General features: G+C 43.7%; 1 protein-coding gene across 3 annotated transcripts in view; it reads right to left on the bottom strand.

Moving 5' to 3' along the window:
• The window catches only part of PTCH1 (patched 1), a 114,362-nt gene that overhangs the window by 82,298 nt on the left and 8,278 nt on the right, over positions 1–23,786 (bottom strand). For 2 of the 3 annotated variants that reach the window (XR_015732730.1, XM_034410089.3), the window contains exons 1-2: positions 13,325–14,359; positions 11,728–11,920 (exon numbers count right to left, since the gene is read on the bottom strand). Coding sequence is in view for 2 of the 3 variants with exons in the window: in XM_034410089.3 (XP_034265980.2) it covers positions 11,728–11,920; positions 13,325–13,774 (643 nt within the window). In the remaining variant the exon portion in view is untranslated. Of the gene's footprint in view, positions 1–11,727; positions 11,921–13,324; positions 14,360–23,786 lie in introns of those variants that run through there. The other variant, XM_034410087.3, reaches the window with a different exon arrangement.

The following is a 23,786-nucleotide window of genomic DNA, read 5'->3' as shown; positions in this document are numbered from 1 at the left end:
AACCATGCCATACATCCAGAGGTGAGACATGTATCACAGTCACAGCTAGCCACTCCCCTGGAAGAGAATTCTAGCATCTAATCCCCACTTGCTCATCTCAGCAAATCACTCCCTCCTTAATCAGGGAGTGAGGGAGGACCCCTTGCAGGGCCGTGCTGAGGATTTTGCACAGTTTCTGCAAGATAAAATCACTCAGATTCGGACCGGGTTGGACTCCGACTGGACAGAGTCCGTTGAGGTGACAGGAGCTAGTCTTGATGGAGACATCTGGGTTGAGTTTGAGCCTGTTTCGTTGGATGACGTGGACAGGATTATGGGTAGGCTGGGGTCCTCCACGTGTTTATTGGACCTTGTCCCTCCTGGCTAGTTTCGGCAGCCAGAGAGGTTCCTGGAGACTGGATCCAGGCTGTTGTCTACACTTCGTTAAAGGAAGGGGTCTTCCCCGCTGCACTCAAAGAGGTGGTGGTTCGACCCCTCCTTAAGAAGCCTAGCCTGGATCCTGACATTTTTTAGCGAAGGTTGTTGAGTCCGTGGTGGCGCAGCAATTCCCTCAATTCCTGGAGGAAGCAGACTACCTCGATCCTTACCAATCCGGTTTCAGGCGTGGTCACAGCACGGAAACGGCATTGGTCGCCCAATGATCTCTGGTGGGCCAGGGATGGGGGTTGTTCCTCCATCCTGGTCCTTCTTGAGCTCTCAGTGGCTTTCGATACCATCGACCATGGTATCCTGCTGCAGCGGCTCAGGGGGATGGGGTTAGGAGGCACTGTTTTACAGTGGTTCTCCTCCTATCTCTCTGGTCGTCTGCAGTCTGTTTGGGCGAGGGGTCAGGGATCCTCCCAGAGGCCTCTCACTTGTGGGGTGCCTCAGGGATCGGTTCTCTCCCCTCTGGTCTTTAACATCTACATGAAACCGCTGGGTGAGATCATTTGTGGTTTTGGGGTGAGGTATCATCAATATGCTGATGATACCCAGCTTTACATCTCCACCCCTGACCACCCTAGGGATGCCCTTTCCGTGATGTCCCACTGCGGTGCGGGTTTGGATGGGGAGGAACAGACTTAGACTCAACCCTTCCAAGACTGAGTGGCTGTAGATGCCGGCATCCCGGGATCTGGAGGTTCCATCTTTAGTGATCGGGGGAGAGACTCGTTCCCTCCAATAGGGTCCGCAACTTGGGTGTCTTTCTGGATTCTCGGCTGTCCTTGGATGACCATCTGACGGCCATAACCAGGGGGGCCTTCACACAGGTGCGTCTTGTGCTCCAGTTGCGCCCTTTTCTAGACCGGGATGCCCTCGCCACGGTCACTCACACCCTCGTTACCTCTAGGTTGGACTACTGTACATGGGGCCGCCCTTGGGATGCGTTCGGAGGCTCCAGCTAGTCCAGAATGCAGCCGCACAAGTAGTTACGTGGGCGTCTAGATACTCCCGTGTAACACCTCTCCTGCATGAGCTGCACTGGCTGCCGGTGGCGTTCCGGATTCATTTCAAGGTGCTGGTGCTAACCTATAAAGCCCTTCATGGCTTAGGCCCGGGGTTCATGCAGGACCATCTCCAGCCGCTCTCCCATCGTCCTGTGCGCTCTCACAGAGTGGGCCTCCTCAGGGTACTGTCGGGCAAACAATGTCGGCTGACGGCCCCCAGGAGGAGAGCGTTCTCTGTGGGAGCCCCGACCCTCTGGAATGGATTGCCCACCGAGCTCAGGACAGCCCCCGACCTTCTTTCCTTCCATTGCGAACTGAAGACGTGGCTCTTCTGTCAACTTAACTGAACCGTTTGGGGGTACACTGTCATAATTTTAAATTGTTTTAATAGGGTTGCTGATTTTAATTTTTATTTCATTGTGATTTGTATTGGAAATTGTCATTTTGTAAGCCGCCTTGAGTCCCTAGGGAGAAAGGCGGCATATAAATCGCAATAATAAATAAATAAATAAAATCAAATTTTAAGATACAGGCAGTCTAAAATGTCACGCTAGCTAGCAACTTTGCTCTGGTTTTATTTGAACCAACTGACATTTTGGAAAGACTTTTAAGTTCCAATGTGTGACCCACTTTTAATAGAAAACTCCAGAAGGCACATTAAAACTGAGATCAAATCAATGGGCCATTGTAGTTAGTGGGCCATTACTATGGTACAAGTAATCCTCAATTTATTTACTTACAGGCTTTTGGCAAAACTGGCCCATTGCGAAGTACTGCAGCAATCACTTAAAAACCACCGCAAAAAAAAAAAAAAAATTATTGACCTGCTTTATGATGATATGACCATGATGACAGGCTTCATCACAGTGATGGGAGGCTTCATCACAACTTGAAGGCTATAGTCAAGTCTGTGATACCTTTGCTGCAGAAGTGACACTTGGAAACATTAAAAAAGGGCAACAGCGGGGGGTTGGACTAGATGGCCAACAAGGTCCCTTCCATCTTTGTTAATCTGAAGCTTTCAAAATGAAGTTGTACATTAATATTTTTATTGCATATTAAGTTTTCTCACGACCTCCAAACAAAATATAATACAGGTAGTCCTCAACTTACAACCACAATTGAGACCAAAATTTCTGTTAAGTTAGACATTTGTTAAGTGAGTGTTGCCCCTTTTTACGACCTTTCTTGCCACAGTTGTTAAGTAAATCACTGTTGTAAATCAAGTTGTAAAATTAGCAACATGGCTGTTGAATGAATCTGGCTTCCCCATTGACTTTGCTTGTCAAAATGTTGCAAAAGGGGATCGCATGACTTTGGGGCATAGCAATGGTCATAAGAATGAACCAGTTGCGAAGCATCTGAATTTTGATCACGTGATCATGGGGATGCTACAAAGGTTGCAACTGGGAAAAATGGTCATAAGTCACTTTTTTCAGTGACGTAACTCTGAACAGTCACTAAATGAACTGTTGTAAATTGAGGACTATCTGTAATGATATGAGAGGAGGTTGAAAAATAAAATGATTCTCTACTATGAGGGATCTGTGAAATGCTGCATTAAGGCCTCCATGTAACAGGGAACAACAAACAATACATATTTTCCTCTAACTTTGGTCATACTGTATCTAATGAAATTGGTTTCTTCCTAAACTAGCACGTTAAGGACTGCATTGCAAGTTAAATGCAATCTCAGGGCCTTTAAAAAAGAGAAAAGAAACATGCCATGAAGCTCTAAGGTTTAAAGAATTCTTAAAATTAGTATATAAAGGAAAGATAATTTATAGTTCATCTAAGACACTGATAAAAAGTGAGTGACTCATTATGTTTACAAAAGATTATGAGCATTGGCACAAAATAGTAAGTTGGAAAGGAGAATGGTTTTAAAATACAGTATTGTTTCTTTAGACCTCTGATTTCTCATCTCCTCTTGCCTTTTTCCCCCCCTGAGATTCTGCCCACCAGGTGAGTTTTTACAATCTTTATATAAATATTTCAAGCTCTAATAGTTTTAAACATTCACTACTAATCATTCATCTTGGAGTCTGGATGACCTTAAAACTCATTCAAACTTTCTTCTCAGGATAAAGTTTGAGCTGGGATTTTGTAAGCTGATCATTCACTTTGCTTGAGTCTTTAAGAGCACGATATCTTCTGACACCCAGTTCTCTCCCACTCCAGATGACATTACACGAAGCAGACTGGTCTCTAATATAAATACTGACAATTTCTTGAGAGGTAATAATTTTCCAAAAGTTTTAACAACAAAAAATAAAGTGCCTTTATTGCAACGGCCATGGAGATCTATTTTAAGACATTTGAAGCATTCACCTTATTTGGCCAATTCTGTTCAGTATATTCAAACTTTCAAACATTGGGGGAGATGGAGGGGAGAGATGGGCTGCTATGCACAATATGCCAAAGGCCTGGCTGGTCGGAATTCTGGGGAATTGCACAGGAAGGATGCTCCTTCCAAGCCAAGAGAGAGCCAGCAATTGCCAGACTCAGGGGATAAAGCTGGCAATTTGAAGAGTGCAACACACAGTGACTAACCAAGAGATGAAAAATGATATCTATGAGGAAGGAATATTACTATTTCTTAAATCCTTTGGATAGTACTATTTTTTTAAGATCCTAAAGCAAACGGCAATTTGCTCCTTAGCTATAAATATACCAATATTTATTATTACAATGTTGTTATATTTATTATTCATCAGCATGATACAACACTTGTAATCAGCTCTGGTTTTGATCCTTCCCTCCCTCCCTCCCTCCCTCCCTCCCTCCTTCCCTTCCCTTCCCTCCCCTCGCTCCCTCCCATTAATGCAACACTCAGTAGCAGCCTTTCCCATGCTTGCCACCATGTCTTGTCATCCCCCACTCATTATTGGTCTTTCTGGGTGATGGAAATGGGAGTTGTAGTGCAGCGTACCTGGAAAACTTCACTATTGGAGAAGACTGGCTGAGAGTAAATGATCACGAAGCAAGTTACAGGGGGCACTGTATGTTATATTTGGAGAGAGAAGACTTGCTGAAAAGAAGTTGTTGATAAATGGGAAAGAGGAGCTTTGGGGGTCTTCTCTATTACTTTACATTATCTTCTCTAAGACAACCCCAGGTAGAAGTTACAGGAGTCCAATTTGACTCAAGGATGACAGATAAAAGACAGAAGTCTGCAGAATAATTACACGGTTAAACAATTCATAATATACATTTGTGAATGCTCTTTTTGACTTAGTCCTATTAAAATGAATGGGACCTTTCTCTAATTTTAGTTTAACACCATTCTCTTGAGATGTATGAGACCACTTCATTGTTTTCACTTGTACTAATGCGCTTTTGAGGGCATCCCTTCTCTTTCTATACCAGAGCATATTTGAGGTACTCTAGTATACCCCATTAATGCAAGAACCCCAAATCCTTTAGTTCAATTCTCAGATAATCAGTAGTATTAGCATCACTAGCTTACTCAAGAAACTATTTTAACTATCCTATGAATAATGTACAACACTATTGTTGAGCCTTACCTACAAAAATCTCAGAACCTTGCACTCTGATACAGATGGAAAAATGAGGAAGCAAAATTAAAATAGATTTCCTCTTTCTCAGATTTTGGTTAAAAGAAGTTTAGAGAAATGACTTGCTTATTTCTTCTTGGTGGGATGACCTGTTTCCAGACTCAGAGTAATGTATGTGGGAGAGCCAATACCTTATTTTTTTGTATGGCATGTGCAAAAATTTCAATTAAAAAAACATTGATCAGTCTTTGGAAATACAGGCTATCTTTTTTTCCTTCCTATTGCATAGTCATTTACTAGATATGAAGTCGATATTTTGGGAAGATCTCTAATTGTAGCCCTGCCAGGAAGTCTGTGTGTGTGTGTGTGTGTGTGTATGCGCGCAAGGGAATCCAGTCACTTAAGCAGAACCTTCATTCAAAGCATTTCAGTGGATGAAATCATATGGGTTCACGCAGAGAAAAACAAAAACCATGATTTTTCTCATTTTCAAAGAATATCAGTAGGGAAACTTCTCCTGCTTAGTCCTTTACTCTGTGCTCTTTTCTATTTATACTTTTACTCATGGAAAAATGCAACTGCTCCTCATCTGTTCTTGGCCATAATATTTACATAGGAGTCTCTACTAAAGACAAACATACATGATTGCCAATGGCATTTTTCCCCTGCTGCTGCATTGAAAGAGTAATCAAAAGGGGACCAATTCAAATGAATTCCCTGTGTATTTTAATTAACTCTAATAGAAGCACACTGACTTTTCAACGCAGTTACAATTTTTATGTTCTATGTTTTAGTGTAACATAATGCATCATATATAAACCATGGCAACCAAATGTATTTGAAAAGACAAAAAATACTGAAGTCCGTATTGGATTTTGAGGGTAGCGAAAAAAAAACAATGCATAAAAATTGAAGAGGACAGAATAGTGGCAAGCCAAGCAATTTGTTAAAGACAGAAACTGGCAGGATTCACTGCTTTTGTCAAAATGATGGAAACACAATTGCAATGCAAGCGCCACTCCTTCACATGTGCCTGTGATGTCACAAGCACATATAAAGGAGGGAGGCGCTTGGAAAAGTATTTTTCTCTTTCCTATTATAATATAAAAGGATAAACTATCCATTCTGTCAAAAAGAAATGGACACTGAACTTTCAGGAAAAACTGGCAGCAGAAGATGGAACCATCAGTCTTGGATGAAGATTAATCAGCCAAGTCATGATTTCAGACCTAAATCCATCCTGCCTGCCTTCCTGCCTGTCTATCAAAGTATTTGTTGCCCATCTCATCTCAGAGTGATTCTGGGCATCTTATAACATTCTACGCTTTAAAAGCATAAGACATAAATATTTCTCAAAACAATAAAAATACAATTACAATCAAAAGTAAGATTATAGTTAAAATATGGGGAGGGAGGGAGGGAGCAGAATGCACAGGGAGAAGAGGGGGGATTTTTCTCTTAATCTATCAATTACCTTCAGCATCATATTTCCCTCTTAAGGCCCTAACCCAGTTGACAGAGCCAGATTTTCAGGATTTGTCAGAAGGGTAGGAGCAGATCCAGTGCCATTCGTGTAAACTGGGTGCCATCAGCTAGATATATGAACATGCAGATGAGTTCAGAACCACAATTCAAATCACCAGAAACAAAATTTTAACACTTGATCAATAACTATTAACCTACAGTAAATTAAGAACTCAATGAATTGGCTATACAAAGTCCAATGAAGAATTTCAAATAAGAAAAACATCAGTGCCGACTCTACTCAATCTTATCAGTCAGAAGAACTTGTGAACAAATGTGCTAGATCACACCAATGCTCTATCTAAATCAGCATTCAGTTCCCCCCCCAGCCTTTTTCAAAAAGTGACACTTTACATGAGTTGTAATCAAACACATACACTAAACCTCAAAAAGGGACACCAGTAGCCCTCTCTTAACAACAGTAACTAGGATAGAAATTTCTGTCACTAAGAGATGCAGCCATAAAGCTGATGTCACATGACTGCCCAGCTTAGCAATGGCAATTCTGGCAAATCCTGGTTATCATCAAGTGAATCACTGCCACCTGTTAAACCAGGACCTCATCTGACTGTAACTTTCGAATTCCTTCCAGCTTCCTCATTCACTTTGCTTGAGGGAAGCCAACAGGAAAAGTTGCAAATCAGAATCAATTGACCCTGGGATGCTTTTTACAGTTGGAAATTCAAGCTAAAACCAAGTGCCTGGATGGCAATCATAGGACCGTAGGATTATTCTGATGGCTAGAAATTTGATGACCGCTCATGTTATTCATTCAGGGCTATCAAAGGTTCAAACAGTTGTTAAAAGAGTGGTCATTAAGTGAGGACCACTTTGCTTAATTTGTTTATCCTCAATGATTTGTGTAACTGCTTAAAAAAAATTAAATGTGTCCCATCATTTCATCTTGTGATAAGAAATTTCATACTGGTTTCAAATGTTAGAGAGATGCTCCTGTTCCCAAATCATTTTGGGTTGCCATTTTTTGAGCTGTGACAACCAGAATATTGTAACAAGTTAAGCCATATCACAGATCTATATAATGAGATTCTGATGCTGACAGTTTTACTTTTTATTCTTTCCTAATGGTCATGAATTTACCTTTTATAGTCCTGCAAATTAACATACTGATTGAAATAACAATCATTAATTTAGACCAGGAGTATCCAATCTTGGCAATTTTAAAATTTATGAACTTCAATTTCCAGTATTCCCCAGCTAGCATGACTTCTGCATTGTCATCCTGCATAACTCCATGCGAGCTCATTTGTGGCTGCTTCATTACACATTTATAAACCCAATAATTATAAATTATTAAACATAAATAGCACAGTTGGGGTGTCAAGTGAGGGCAGAATTGCCCTGTAAGTATAATATGCCTATATCTGTCCTGTAACTTAATATGGCACAAATCAGTTTGTAGCAGTGCCATCAATTTGTAGCCTCCAAATGCTTCAAAGAGATTCAAGGTCAAAGATTTCTAAGGTTTAAATCTACATGAGGTTTACCAGAATGGTTATGGATACTGTCTATGCAAAGATCTCTCTAGGATAAATGTTGATCAACTACTAATCAATCTTAAGATTATATGGCAGCCAAGGGAAGACCCCATCAAACCTAGCAAGAAAGGCATATTCTGAGTCATTTCCATTAAAGAACATCACTTTGTTGGACCCAGGAATCGTACCTCCACTGTTACAGTGACAACCCTGTGGAACATCATCCCTCTGGAGATGCAGATGACTCCAATCTTGTTAGCCTTTCACAAGACATTAAAGAATTCTCCCTCAGGCATTTGGCCAAGGACGTTAATCTGGCAGATATTGTTTAACTTTGAAGTAATCTTTGTGGATTTGGACATTCATTATTTGGATTGTTTGCAAATAGTTTGCATAAGTAAGTAAATAAATAAATTGTAGCTGGAAAGGATAGTCTCCATGCATCTGCTTCCTACATGACTGTGCCCAACATGGTGAGCTAGTCACAACACTCTGTCTACCATTCTCCTCTCCATCCAGCTGGCCAAACATCCTTATTCTTTTTCTTTAACCATCATTATGAAAACCATGTTCATTTGCAGACTGAATTGTTTCAGTATTTTAATAAAAGCTAGTTAACATTAACACACCATATACATTTCTTTAATGGCCAAATGGCCAAAGACCAAGTAAGACAGGGGTCTCCAAACTTGGCAACTTTATGACTTGTGGACTTCAGCTCCCAGAATTCTGAACTAAGACAACATTGGTGTTACAATGGGGAGGGGAGTTGAGACAATAAAGGGAAAAGTTTTGCATGAAATTTTTGAATTTCCAATGGATTCAGTTGTCCCAAAGGTGCTTTTTTTCAAGAGGCAACTGAACTTTCTGGTTTTTCTTTGAAGACGTTTCACTCCTCATCCAAGAAGCTTCTTCAGCTCTTCTTCAAAGAAAAACCAGAAAGTCCAGTTGCCTCTTGAAAAAAGCGCCTTTGGGACAACCATGAACTGGATGACTGAGGATCTCCATAGACAAATGGATTCAGTTAATAAGAAGTTAGTTGTTACTGCTCTCAGCTTGACCTAATTCTGTACCAACTGTGGGGGCAATGAAATGAAGAGAGTTAGATATGGTTAATAAATCCATACCTTCCCAGTTGTTCTACTGGCACATCTTGGCCTATAGAGTAAGTCAGCATGGCAGTTCTCTGGAGCCATATCTTTGGCAGCAGAAAATGTCCATCACATCATTACCATGTTAAAGTGTTATCTACTGAGTTGCCATACAACAAGCCTGATCTAAACTTTGCCAGTCTTTAATTTCCCTTGGTGTTCTGAGTCACTGCTGAATGCTATTCTCCTGACTTCTGAGTGTATTAGACACAAGCAACCAGATCCACAGGTGTAGAATTCAAAGTAGCTACTTTATTGTATTCTGCCTATCATGCAGGAATTTCCCCAGACTGCTTGCCTTACCTTGGTAACAGGTGGATAAGGTTCCATGGAGCTTATTGGGTGGTTGGGGGGAGTGGAGAGGCATTCTTGGATCTCTTACAGCAGCCTAATGATTCAAAGCTAATTCCCCACTTGAGTCCTCCCCCCTGCTTGGCTAGGCAATTCCCAACAGACTATGCCAGTTATTACAGGCAGACTGATTGGTTTTCCTTCTAGCTATGCTGCCATGCCCTTTCAACACATTTTCAGAAGCAGAGGACATGACTACCAATCAGGGCCCTGCAGCAGAAGCAGGATGAGATATGACTTCAGGACTTAGCCTGGTCTTATTCAGACTAGTTTGCTTGCCCTTCTCTCTCTCTCTCCCCCCCCCAAATTCCATTTGGATCTCTCTCAAGTTTAAAATTATACAAAGAAAAGCAAAGTATGAGAAAATGGTAGGGCACAAGTAGCCACAACCAGCATGAAGGCCAAGTGATGTAAAAAGGGATCCTTGAAAATAATTACTTGTTAAGCCACCACAGGGTGGTGGTGAAGTGATTAAACCAAGGAAATATAAAGGGTTGATTAAAGGGGATGGGGGAGGAAACCTGGCTCAACATCTCTCACTGATTTCTAGATACCATACTAAGGAAAAAAACAGGTCTGTTGCATTAAAGGTAAACATCCCCACAGCTGCTATTCAAAATATTGTGAAAGCGATGTCCCTCTTCTCACATAAAAGTGTGGACCCTATCGTCATTGCATGCTACTCTTAAAGTGGAGTGGCACAAATATCTCCTCTTCTTCCCAATATGAAATATTGGAGATCTTTTCTCTGGTGTTCTGGAGAGAAATGGGGACAAGGTGTAAACTCAGGTGAGAAACTGCTAACCCACAATACAAACACTGGGAGAGAAACTGACTACTTTACTGACCAGCAAAGAGAACATGCTCAGTGAGCCCCTCAATACACCCCAGCTAAAAAAAAAATCACCTGACTGCCTCCAAGGTGATAGGCAAGAAAGCATTGCAGAATTTACACACTTTGAAGCTGTAATGAGATCATGTCAGCTTAAGAGGGAAAACTACACTTAAGCTGTTTCACTCATGACAATTTACAGCAAAGGGAAAATACCGATATTGTCAGGACATGAATGGGCTGAGATAATGGACAAGTGGGGAAGACTTTGGACCATTATAACTCTAACCAGTGCCTGCATTGTAGGAAAATTGCACTGCAACTTTAAACCATTTTACTGCTATCCATTTTCTTTGGATTAAGTCCCATTTAACCCACTTGGATCTACTTCTAAATAAATATATTACGGCACTGTAAGTCTCTGTAGTCCTTTTCTGTGAAGTAGTACCCCTCCTCCCGAAATGGCTATTTTGTGCAATGCACTGTGACTTTGGAGTTGTGAGGCCCCTTTAATGAATGTTACTAGCAAAACCTTCAGGGGATAAACCCAATTTAGTTAGGCACCCAACCTAAAGAGTCAAATAATTTTTTAAAAAATTACTATTAACAGATTGGTCAATACTTCTCCCAGAGAATTAAAAATAGAATCTGCATAATTTACTTATCTTAAAAAACAGATCAACTGTGAGATTTTTTTTTTTTTTTTTTACTTAAGAACCATTATTTTACCCCTGGAAAATATTAAAAAAGCAGCCATCCCTGCTTCCAGTTAAACCAGCCTCCCTCTTGAACTGAGGGAGACCAGGAATCTGCTTTGCAAATATTCCAACATGTGTCCAGTCTGTGCTTCACTTTTCCATTTTTTTTTACCTCGAAACAAATGTTTTTTCCTCTCAAAGCTGAAAGCTGTCCAAAAAAACAGGACCACACACAAGCACAGCCCTACTGAGAGCTGTGCAGATCACGTTCAGCCTGTTCCTGCGGCGGCGGCTGCTGCTAACAGGACACACGCACGCACATACACCCCTACACACTCACTCACTCCCACACACACACACAAAATGGCGGAAGAGGTGAGCCGCTTTCAACACAGACGTTTCTTTCATGCTCTGCGAGGGAAGAGAGGCACCAGCTCCTTTGGACACACAGGCAGAATCGGCCAGAAGGGGAGGGGATCTGCAAGGTCCAAACTGGACCCCCCTTTTCTTCTTTCCCACCACCCAAGCAGCCGCCCTCCCTTCCACCCCCAGACCATCTCACAAGGTATCACTTCCAGAAACGGATTAGGAGAGCGTCCATCTGGCCTTCAGCCAACACCAATAAACCACCAGCTCTGCCCCTGAGAGAAAGGAAGGTTCCATCAGCCACCCCCGCTGTCATTTGGGAGGGGGAGGAGGAGGAGAAGCCAGGCGAGGGATCAATCCTTACCTTCTACCCAGAGTTCCTCCACATTGGTCTCCAGATTGGCTGCTCTTAATCCCACCGCAAAAGCCCCGAAGATCAGAAGGCCAACCACTAAAAATTTCCCGCAGTTTTTTTGAATGTAACAGCCCAGTTTAAATAGCAGTCTCTGAAATTTCGCTCTCAGCCACAGCGGCGCTTTTCTTCCAGTAGCTCTCCCCTAGAAAAGCAAGGAAAAGGGGGAGAAATTGAGATCGGGAAAGAAACGCACGCCCAGGCAGTCCGGCGAACCGGCCCCCAAAGAAAAGCACAATGTGCCGGCAAGAAAAGCAGCTCGAGGAGGGTCCCAGCCTGGCAGTTCGTGGCAGGAACGGGACCCACCGGGGCAGCCGAGCAGGCCGGCCAACCTGCAAAGCGTGGCAGACGCCCCGCCGCCTCCCACATCCGCCTACCCTCCGGCTTGCAAGGAGGGGGATCCTCCGACCGCCCGATCCGCTCCTTCTCAACACACCACCGCTTCTGGGACCCTTCAGTTCAAGCCGGGATAGCGCTACAGCCCAGAACGATCGTCCCAGCACCGGAATATAAATCGACCTGTCAAACAATCCTGGGATGGACTAGAGAAGAGGAGGAAGGCGGCTCTCCCTTCCCTACCCCACCTACCCCCTTCTGGAAGAGCTGAAGCCCGCTTCCCTGCGAATCTTGCCATCCCCTTCCCCGCCTTGCTTCCTTAGGCTCCTGCTTGGCTCCCCACGTGGTTACCCACCGCGCTGGCAACCTCCTAAATTTAAGAATTACAGTCTACAATTGCCATTTGGGCGTCGCTGGGATGATCTCGACTTTGGAAACCGAGCATCTGTCTATAAATTGCCACAATATTGGGGAATGGAAGGGACCAGCCACACGGATGCTTTCTCTATATTTAAATCAACCAACAAACTCATCTTTTCATTCACGTACTACTGCTGCCTTTGCTTTTTGTTGCTGCTGTTCTCCCCGTCCCCTGCGAAGTGAAGCGAAGGCGCTGGCAAATCTGTTATCTCCTTCGAGTACTGAAGGGGGGGGGGGTGAATTATCTCCACCAGGACGGGAAAGGTGGAAGTTAGCAATTTGCTTACAATTTTCACTCTCTGCCCTACCGCTAAAAAAGAAACACGACATTCACTGAAAAAGAGAGCCTTCTTGGGAGGGAAATCACACTTAAACCGGATAACAGGGACAGAGGGGAGGGGAGCAGTGCTGGTTTGGAAAACGTTAGAATTCTTTTTCTTGGGCAAAACTTTTTTTTTTCAAGGGTTGGATAGAAAATCAAAGTCCTTTGAAAGTTTTCTCGGGGTAGACAGAAGAGTGCCTCGTTCGTGAAGAACAGAGAGGAAAGTCCCATTCATACATCCACACACACTTCCCGGGGAAACGCGATTAGATGATTTGCAAACCCACCAACACGCTGGAAAAACGAGCACAGTACAAGGTAGGAGGGACGAAGGGCTGCCTTTCTACCTTTCGGGAGTCAAGAACATCCTCCCTCCCTCCCTCCCCCCAACCCCACTTTTCAGCATTTTACTGGCGCTTATGGGAAAATGAGATTTGGAAGACAGAAAAACGAGAAATCTCGACAAAGCACCTTCGCTATCTGCTCCAAGGCGAACCCTGCATCGCAGTAGCTTGGCCGCTGCAGATATTCCAGATCGGGCGGCGCGGCGCGTCTGTTCTCCACTATCCTTCTCCGCCTTCTGCTGCCGCTTCTCCCCGGCCGATCTGGCACTCTGCAGCCGCCGCCGCCTCCTCCTCGTCCTCCTCCTCCTCCTCCACCGCCGCCGCCGCCGCCGCCACCACCACAGTCGCCGCTGCTCTCCGGCTCCGAGGCATTAACAGCTGAGGCCATGTTGCCGCCAGAGAGCCGCCGCCGCCGCGGCTGCTGCTGTTGTTTTGGCGACCCAAAGGCTGGGTCTTCTGAGGTTCCCCCCAGCGCGCTGCTGCTGCTGCTGCTGCTGCTGCTGCGGGACGATCCAGAGGGACCGGGGACTGGCTGGGTTGGCGGAGATTCGCTGCTGCTGCTGACAGACCGCTTCATACGGCGTTGGCTGCCGCTGCTGCCGCTGCTGCCGCTGTAGCTGCTCCCGGCGAGTCAGACCCCGAGCCTTCCATTGCAACATTTCGCGAGGATCCGGAGGTCTTCGCCGCTGCTGCTTCCCACATCCAGGGTGCGCGGGTAAGCGGAGCCAGGGAATCTCAGCGCGCTCGCCTTCCTTCCCCGGACCGCTTCGCCTGCGGCTCGAGTTGCTCTCCAGGCTCCTCGCCGCTCTGCTGCTGGAAGCCAAGCCGGACTCTGCCCGAGTTCTCTTTCTCGCCACACCAGCGAAGCCTGGCGAAAGCCTTGATCTCACAAGAGCCGCCGCCGCCGTTGCTTCTGTTGCTGCTTCTCTGTCTCGGTGCGCTGTACCATTCTGTCTGGGCGCAGAGCTGTCTCTAAGAGCTCTCCCGGCTGCTTTCCCCCCGCTCTTTCTCTCCTAGATGCGTGCGTCGCGCTCTCTTTCTTCCTCTGCTGTGTGCAGCGGCGGCAGCAGCCAGCAGCAGTTCCCTTGCTTCAATAGATGAGATGAAGAAGGGGGAGAAAAAAGGAACTCTCTCCATTTGGATAAAGAGGAGGAGGAGGGGTGAAAGGGAGAGGGGAGAGAAAGGGAAAAAGAGCTGAAATCCCGCCCCTGGGGCTGTCAGATGGCTTCAGTTTCTGGGCTGCGATTGGCTCAAAGAGGGCAGAAATTACTCAGCAAACATGACTATTATTAGCTGCTTAGCAACAGCTCACCAAAGTAGAGAGACCACCCAGGCAGGCTACCCTTGTGTGTGTGCATCTCCAACTTCAGGGGAGCCTTAAAGAGATCCAGCCCTCTTTCCATGCAATACTTCCATTAAGGAATGCTTCTCTTTTCTCCCTACCCCCTCGGTTCTTTTCAAGAAAAGTTTGCTTTGGGTTTTAAGAAGGAAAGGACGTTGCTGCTGTTGTTTTTAAAAGGGAGGCGTTTTTACAAAGAGCACATCAGGATTACTTCACGGTGCGACCTGTTAAAATACAGTTTTTTCTTTCTTTCTTTCATGAATTGGTTTGGGGGAGGCGCATGAAAGAAGAGACTAAATGATATCCGGAGCCCTTCAAGAAAGTCCTTTTGGAGGCGCCTTGGCCTCAAGCAGCCACGATTCCTGGGAGGTCCAAGCTGAATTCCCAGGGCTGCACAATTAATGACAGGGTGGTGGATCCTGCGGTCTCCCCCTTTCTCTCTCTCTCTCTCTCTCTTTGAATCAAAGAAAAATCTGCGTTCCTACAAGAACAACCAGCCGTGCTAAGAAAAAGACCACAAACAAATCCTTAATACTTGAAACAGTGAATTTAAAAACTGGAATAGCCGAGTTACTCGCTTACACGTAACACTACTGCCGCTAAGAGCTTTAAAGAAAATGCTCCACCAGTCCCGTTTTTGTGCGTTCAAAACGCTGGACTTTTAAAAGAAAACGGTACGAAGCTGTGTGCGCTTAACCAACGTTTCGTGTTCTAACAATTTAATTTTGGTAATTCGTCACAAGTGACGTCAAGGGGGTCGATTTCCTATTTTTTCTGTTCTCCCCGATTGCCTATTATTTTGACGAACTTTCTTTCGCACGTGCCCATCTTGGTTATTTGATCCGCCATGAAGAATTTAAACCGGGGAACTCTTGTCCGAGGAACGTACAAGCTTTTTTTTTGTTGTTGTTTGAACGTTCTCGACATAGGTGCGCGTATCCACGTTTTGCGTCGCCAATCTTAGCAGAGGATAGCGCTCCGCGAAAGCATGAAACGGGGGAGTGTTGCTTTAAGGAACAAACTTGCGCGTGTTCATTGAAAGAAAAAAAGTGGAGGGGAGCTAGAAAAGACCGCACATTCAGACAAGGGAGGGGGAAGGCCGCGGAGGCGGGCTACAGGTTTCACGTGACTGGCTGGCTCTGGATTATGCACACAAGGCTGGGCTTCCCTCCGTCGCAGATCTGGCGGGGTGGGCTGCGGTGGTCTCTTCGCTTGGCACGCAGGGCCTTAGCCCATCAAGTTTAAAACGCTGCATCTCCCCATCCACACGAGTGCGGCCTCTAGCCTCGCAGAGCAAGAGAGGGAAGGTATTGCCCGCTCTTCTCTCCCTCCCTCCCTCCCTCTCACCCACCCCAGGAGAGAAAAATACCAGACAAGCCATAGTACATTCCTAAAGGAGGTCTCTCCCCTTTACGCTGCCCAATAGCAGCCTACGTCGGTATCTGTAGGCCAATGGCAGAGGAGCAAAGGACGTTTCCATTCAGCTCTGTGCTACACGGAGGGAGGGGTAGTGTTGCCACGGCAGCCGTGTTAGGAAGGCTTAGAGAAGCCGATTCTTCGCTCGCAACCGCCTGCTGCGCCCTGAACGCCAATAGTTTACTCCTGCGGATCTTTTAACATTGCCTAGGGCTGGCCGCTGAGGTTTTACCCGAGAGCGTCCCTGGCGAAGACTCTAATCCCTCAGCCACTTTAGCAGGCCCGGCAAAGACATCAAAGTGCGCTCTGATCCAAAGAAGTCTCAGTTCCTCCCAAAGGCACGTGTGGACCTCTAGTCCCCTCTCCTCCCCCATTTGCAATGCGACAGACGTGTTAACAATCGGCAACCCCGAGAAGCCAAAGTGGGAAACTCGGCTGGCTAATGATTTCTCACGATCTTTTTGCTGGCCTGATGTGGGATACTAAGCACTCAACTGTTTAGGAAATCCTGGAAGCAGTTAAAACACCTCTCGGCTTTTAGCCACTTCATGTGTTCCCCTAACATACGGTATCCTCCGGATGACCTTGGATTCCTAATTAACCAAGATTCCTAACCAGCGGAAGACACGTAATTGGGAATGGCGACATGGACTTGATGGCACATCATCATCAATTATTGTCATACTCGCTACATGGGGAATACCGAATCTACACCGAAATGCAAATACACAAGACTGCACTGTTAGCTATGCTTCTGAATAAGTGGCTTTAGTTGTGTATTTCAACAAGAAACATCTTCCTACTTTTAGTATATAACTTAGTAATAAAATACATATTTTGCTATAAAAGGTCTCTTGTCATACTCAGTTCCTTCGTACCAATTGCGTAGAGAAGCCTCAACCTTCTCTGCGTGGTGTCCTTGGCCAGAAAGCTGCCTGGGGAGAAAGCTGCAGGGAGACCCCGTTAGGTGGGCGCCAGGTTGGGAAAAGCTAGAGTGCTCTCAGTCATCGGTTGCACAATAAACCGTGAACTTACTGGCCGGTCATGTTTTAGCCAAGCACGCTGTGCGATCCCACCCGCTATGATTAGTTTAATATTCAGTGTAACCTGCTGCGAATCCGAATATTGACTTAATTGAGTAAAATCCAATTAAACTAACCGTGACAACGCATGTTGCCTTAGGAAATGGATAAGAGAAGCCTTAAAAATGATCTGCATAGGTCCAATTTTGTTGTCATTTTAAACAATCTACTTAAATCTCCATTCTATGTCCTTAAAAGCACTCTAAACTATGTTACTCTTCTCAAACTTAGTATAAATTTACACATTAATTTAGCGCCACGTGATAACCTCCAGATGTATTACAATGAAATTCCTTTCATGACAGGACTTTTCAGCCCAGACTCCAGTCTGGGGAAAACCTGTTGTTTATAAATATAAGGGATGGTGGTATGGCTGATGAGGGAGAGAAACAGAAGTTGCCTAATGGAAATGGATTCATCACCTTTGCCCACGATTTATCGGTGCCCCGCCCCATTTCTCAGTAAGCTTTTCTTGTACGGTACAGGTAAGATTTTCAAATGGGCTTACTTTAGAGTAAAAAGGTGGTAAAAAGTCTCCAAAACCTTAAATGGCTCACACTTTCCTTGATTTCATTTCCCAGATTCACCACTGAAAAATACTTTCTTTCCCTTCTTCCTTTTGCAACCTTCTGGCTGCATCGTTATTTTAATCTGGAGGCTCAAATTTAACAAGCCCTATCTTAATATCCTTCCTCCCTGCCGCCGCCTCTCTCTCGCTCGCTCTCTGTGGTCTGGTTCATTTCACACACGAGATGAATTACATCTCTAATTGGCTTTGTTTCATGTGTGTGTGTGTGTGTGTGTGCGCGCCCGCGCGCGCTTTAAAGGATGAAGCGTAAGTGTAAACGTCTCGTCTCGACTTGGGTGGCCAAAAACAGGGATATCCCCCCTTTGCCTCATTGCCAATGCACGCGAAAGTGGGCTACTTGCCTCAAAGCTACAAGGGGGCTCCAGATCGATCCAGCCCCCGCATTCACACTTTAGCCTTTAGCGCGCATGCCCCGTGCTGGTAGCCTATCTGGGCCACACGGTTCGAAGCAATGTGGGACGGCAGGCATATGAAATACACTGGCTGGGAGAAAGGCCCGTACGGCTTAGCATTTACACTTTGGCTTTCTCTCTCCAGGTAGTTCAGAGAGAGAGAGAGAAGAAGCCCTATTTTATAGATCATTTAGCCACTAGTTACTAGTAGTGTGGTGATGGGGAAGCAAAGCTATACTGAGACACAGTGATGGCCAAATGACACTGTTAAACATCTCTATTGAGAAAATAGCCAGTGCCCCTGCTGCAAATAGGCCAACTCCACTCGCACAGCTGTTCCCCACCCCCTTTTCTCCTGTACACCTAGATCTTTGCATCATCTACACCTGTCTCTGGCACCACAACTACTCATGAAGTATTCCCACAATTCACTGTACCAACACACCTACCCCTACCTTAGATCTGACCTAGGCAGCAACAAAATACATCCAAAATTTGGATGATCTTGAGTTTGGAGCAGCTGTCCTCAGTCTGGTTTCTTCCAGAAATGTTGGGAGCTTTATTTCCATCTGGATGTCTCAGAGCATATAAAGTTGTACAAAACTGCTTTGGAATACAGACTCCAAAGAAGGATGTCATCCCTTAATTCACAAATTGAAGAAACACTGTTGCAATAAACTGTGTACTTCAAATTGCCCTACTCAAGTAGCAAATCAGACAACTGTTAGATGGGAATGTGAGACACAGAAACATTGACTGTTTGCTGCCCTCTGGTAGTCATCAGGTTTTGTAGCCCAGATACAGCCATAGAGGATGGATGGGAGTAGAGCACGAAGGCTCAGAATTTGAAACAATATTAGAGGGCTTCAATACTTTGCTTAACGCACTGTAAGCCACCCTGAGTCTCCGAAGAATGGCGGCATATAAATCAAATTTAAAAAAAAAACAACTTTATTTTCTATGCTTGTACATACTGTTCCTACTAGGGTGTACAGCCTAACCCAAGTGCATGTGTGTAGTAGCTTGGACCTGTTGTATTCTGTCAGTCTCCAAATGCTTCCATACAGGCTTCCTATTGAAACCAATCAGTAACTTCCCAGTATTAACAATAGTAAGAAAAAGATAGAAGGAGGGGAAAAATAAGGCTGCACATCAATTACAAAGTTATCTAATTTCCCTGCCATTAGGGAGGGACACAGCAGTATATAAATTACACAAAAAGGTTGCATCTGGCAGCAATTTTCTTCGAAGAGGGTGGATGAAATTCTTGTTTACATTTCCATGCCCACAGCAAGTGCCATTGACTAACTGATGGGCTGGTTTGGAAGCAGCTGGGTTGAACCTGTTAATCTATTTATGGCTTAACACCAGGAGATCCCAAGACTGTAGGATAGAGCAGGTTATTAAAAATACAATTCTGAATGTGACTGTGTGATTACCAGGAGTTGACCTCAACTCTAGGAAATCTATATCCTATTATATGGGTTTTCAACTCCCATAAATTTTATTGTCTGGGAAGAGCTGTATTCCCAATGCCACCTGGTGGACAATAGGTTGAGAACTGTGGTTGATGTTGTAGGTACCCTGTTTCCCCCAAAATAAGACATCTCCTGATAATAAGCCCAATTGGGCTTTTGCGTGCATGGCAATAAGGCCAAGTGCTTATTTCAGGGTTCAAAAAAATATAAGACAGAGTCTTATTTTTGGGAAAACACTGTAACTGATTATCCTGTTTCCCCTAAAATAAGACATCCCCTTATAATAAGCCCAATCGGGCTTTTGAGTGCATGTGCTAAAATAAGCTCCCCCCCCAAATAAGCCCTCCCCGAAAATATTTAAACACATGCACAGCTGGTCCCTGCCATTTCCTCTGGTTAGGGTTAGGGAGACAGAGCTGGAAGTCAGGTAAGATGGCAAGAGGAGCTCCACGCGCCCCAAAGTAATAAGACATCCCCGAAAATAAGGCCAAGCACTTATTTCGGGGTTCAAAAAAATATAAGACAGGGTCTTATTTTCAGGGAAACACAATAGTTGTTCTGGGTGTTTAGGCCTTTGATATTTTTACAGTAACAAAATTAGAACTACTCCAGTGGAACTGTATATTCAGAAATGACCTTGGGGTCACAGCAGTAATGAAAGAAAAACAGTGTTCAGGAATGTTCACCGTGATATGGAAGAAAAAAAAAAAAGGCAAACGGCAGCCACAAATAGGTTATCAAAGCCCCCATCTTTTTTAATGTTGTACAGAAAAATAGATGGGACCTTGATCACATGATCATAGCCAGCATCTTGGCTTTCTTTATCCCCACCCGGCAAACACAACTCTCATTCTTCTGTCTTGATAAGGAGACAGCTAAGAAATGCAACTATTACAAGATTTTGTATACAGATAGCCTTCGACTTACAACAGTTCATTTAGTAACCATTCAAAGATACAACAGGCTGAACGACTATTGCAGCATTCCCATGGTCACATGATCAAAATTCAGATGCTTGGCAACTAGTTCATATTTATGAGAGCTCCAATGTCTTGGGGGGTCATGTCAGGGGTGAAATGCTCCCGGTTCAGACCGGATTGCCTGATCCGGTAGCGATGGAGGCGGGTGGTTGGGAGAACTGGTAGCAAAAATCCCCCCCCCATGCCCAGCTGAGCCGCACAATCATCAGAGGCTTTTTTTTTTTCTTTTAAAAGCATTTTTTCTACAACCTCTTCGGCCAAAAATATGCTTTTAAAAGTAAAAAAAAAAAAAGCCTCTGATGATCAGCTCAGCTTGGATCGTCAGAGGCATTTAAATGCCTCTGACGATCCCAGCTGAGTTGCCTGATTGGCAGAGGCTTTTTATAAAAGCCTCTGCCGGTCAGGCAACTCAGCTAGGATTATCAGAGCCTTTTGAAAGCATTTTTTTACAACCTCTTCACCAAAGAGGTTGTAGAAAAAATGGTTTTAAAAGTTAAAAAAAAAATTGGCCACGCCCACCCAGTCACATTATCTCCCCCCCCCCGAAGCCACATTCACAGAACCGGTAGTAACAAATTTTAGATTTCACCACTGGGTCATGTGATCCCCTTTTGCGACCTTCTGACAAGCAAAGTCAGTGGGGAAGCCAGATACACTTAACAACCATGTCACTAACTTAACAAATGCAATGATTCTTAACTGTGTCAAGAAAAGTTGTAAAATGGGGCAAAACTCACTTAACAAATGTTTCACTTAGCAGCATAATTTTTGGGCTCAATTGTGGTTGTAACACAAGGACTGACCTGTATGTTCTTGAGAGAGATGGAGGTAAACCAATCTTAGATAATCAAATATGACTCTATGAATAGTATTAGTCTGTTATTTTCTCTTTAAAGGATATTTCTGTCCTGTTAGTCTAAGTTCAATTTGGAGCTAGCTCAAATCTATGACAGCAGTTAGTAGAATGGACAAGCTAGGTTCTCTGAATCCATGCAAGGTATTTTTTTTCTTCATATTTGTTAACGGCTCTATATTCTTTTAACTTGATGGGATACATGGCTTTTCATCCCAGGCAGTGCCTGGATTCACACATTATGCTAAGCCAATGTTTTCTTTGTCATGCCTCATTGATGAAACAAACCAAAATTGGCTGCATTCACACAACACAATAAGCCCATACCAAACAAACCACAGTATGGCTTACATCATATATGCATCTGATCAACAGCTCAGTTTTTCACTCGCTAAATCCAAAAACAAGGCATGGTTATTTGTGGGACCATAGTTACCTGCCTGGTTGGCTTAATTTGCAGGATTGACACCTGCAAATTAAGACAGGGTTAATCCCAGGGTTCCATCCCTTACTCAATGCCAGCTATCAGGACTCTGAAAGCTCATCTTCTCTCTAGCAGTGTCTGCCCTCTGGAATGAAGTTCCCCCAAAGGTTCAAACAGCCCCTGCCTTACTGGGATTTTAAAGGACTCTGAAGAGTGGCTCTTCGCCCAGGCCACTTGGGAGCATGATTGATGCTCCTTTTTTTCTTTTTCCTTATTTCCATTATGTTTGTTCTCTCTGCCATCTCTGCTCTTTTGATTTGTCTTGTTTTTCTACTGTTCCTTTGTTTTTAAATGTTTTTAATAATTTGTAAAGTACCCAGAGTTGCTAGCAGTTGGGTGGCATATTAATTTAATATATTCTTATTAAGGTTTGTGGAACAGTCAGCCAGATGTTTAGACTGGATTTGACATTTTTATCCATCCATCAAGGACCTAGGATAGGCAGATGTTATTATTTGATGGCATAAATGATTATATATATTAATAAATTTATCATCATCTTACCTTTCAGCAAAGCTGCTTGCTGAATCTTGTTCTTTCAGATTGTAATCTGAGAACAAGTATAGGTAAGTATAGCTGGGCTGAGAGGATAGGTTTTTCAAGAAATAGGTATGTTTTCTAAAACTGCTATGGCCAGCTTCAGTGATTTAATCAATAATGCATTTCAGACAGGACACAACAGTGCCTATGGTTTAACCCTCATTTGGCTAAAATATCTCATAATACAGGTAGTCCTCTATAATAATTCATTTAATGACCATTCAAAGTTACAACAGAACTGAAAAAAGTGATTTATGTCTCACACTTATGACCATTGCAATATCCCCAGTCCCGTGATCAAACTGTGGGAGCTTGGCAACCGGCATGGGTCCTGGGTACCTGAGATTGTTATTTGCAATCTTTGTAAGGAGCTTCTGACAAGCAAAATCAATGAAGGAAACCAAATTCACTTAAAGACCACGTGATTCATCTGTATGATTTGCTTAACAACCATGGCAAAAGGGTCATAAAATGCGGGCACGACTCACTTAACAACTGCCTTGCTTAGCAATGGAAATTTTGGACTGAACTGTGATCATATGTCATGGACTACCTGTACATAAAACAACATTGTATTATTTGTAAATAGGCTATAGCATGATATGATTCTTCAAAAAAAATAGATGACAACTAGCTAGTATTCTAGTTATATTACACACACAAACACACATTCCTATCCAAAAGTTGTAGCCTTATAAATGTGATTTTTGCAGCTCATTTCTGTGCATATTTATATGGGAATGAACCCCACATTTCTCAATGGAGTTACTGTTACTGTTAAGTGTAATTTAGAAGCTCAGCTTGTGATCCTATAGTGCTTGGAAAACAGGGTTTTCATTTTTGGGGAGGAACGTATAAAGAGCAAAAGAGATGACCTTGGCAGAAATATTCAAGAACCATTACATAAGCAAAGGGGGTTGAAACATTCTTAAAGTCTTGGCAAGCAAAATAATATTCAGAAGCAATAAAACAACCTCTCCCCTGCTGGGAATATGAGAAGGTGAAGATGTATGTAAAACAGAGTCAGGCTTGCAAGATTCTGCTTTTGTAATCTAAGTCAATAAAGTACAATTCTAGTTTTCCCATGGAGTCGATTGTCTGGTTTACCTAGTGGGGCTTACAGAAGAGTGGTAGATGGAACTTAAATCAGACCAGACAAGAGTAGATCCGTTCCCAGAACAGATTATTGATATGATTAAGCTTCATGGCAATCAATAGGATTTCTTTTAGTCCATTTGATTGTTTTTTATGGTCTGTAGGCCGATATTTCTCTCCAAATAAGCATATGTCAAGGGCATAAGGCAGCAAAATATGAATGTAAGAAAGTATTAGATTTAGACTGTATGTATTCCTGTATATCTCATTCATATACATTCTTGTCTGTACATCTATTCATCTTTCTAACCAAATGGTTGATTTTGTACATTGAGTAA

This window comes from Pantherophis guttatus, chromosome 2, assembly GCF_059756535.1.
Source record: "Pantherophis guttatus breed Tessera chromosome 2, ASM5975653v1, whole genome shotgun sequence".
Lineage (NCBI taxonomy): Eukaryota > Metazoa > Chordata > Lepidosauria > Squamata > Colubridae > Pantherophis > Pantherophis guttatus.
The sequence above is the reverse complement of the archived record's forward strand: the minus strand, read 5'-3'. Positions and strand labels throughout refer to the sequence as shown.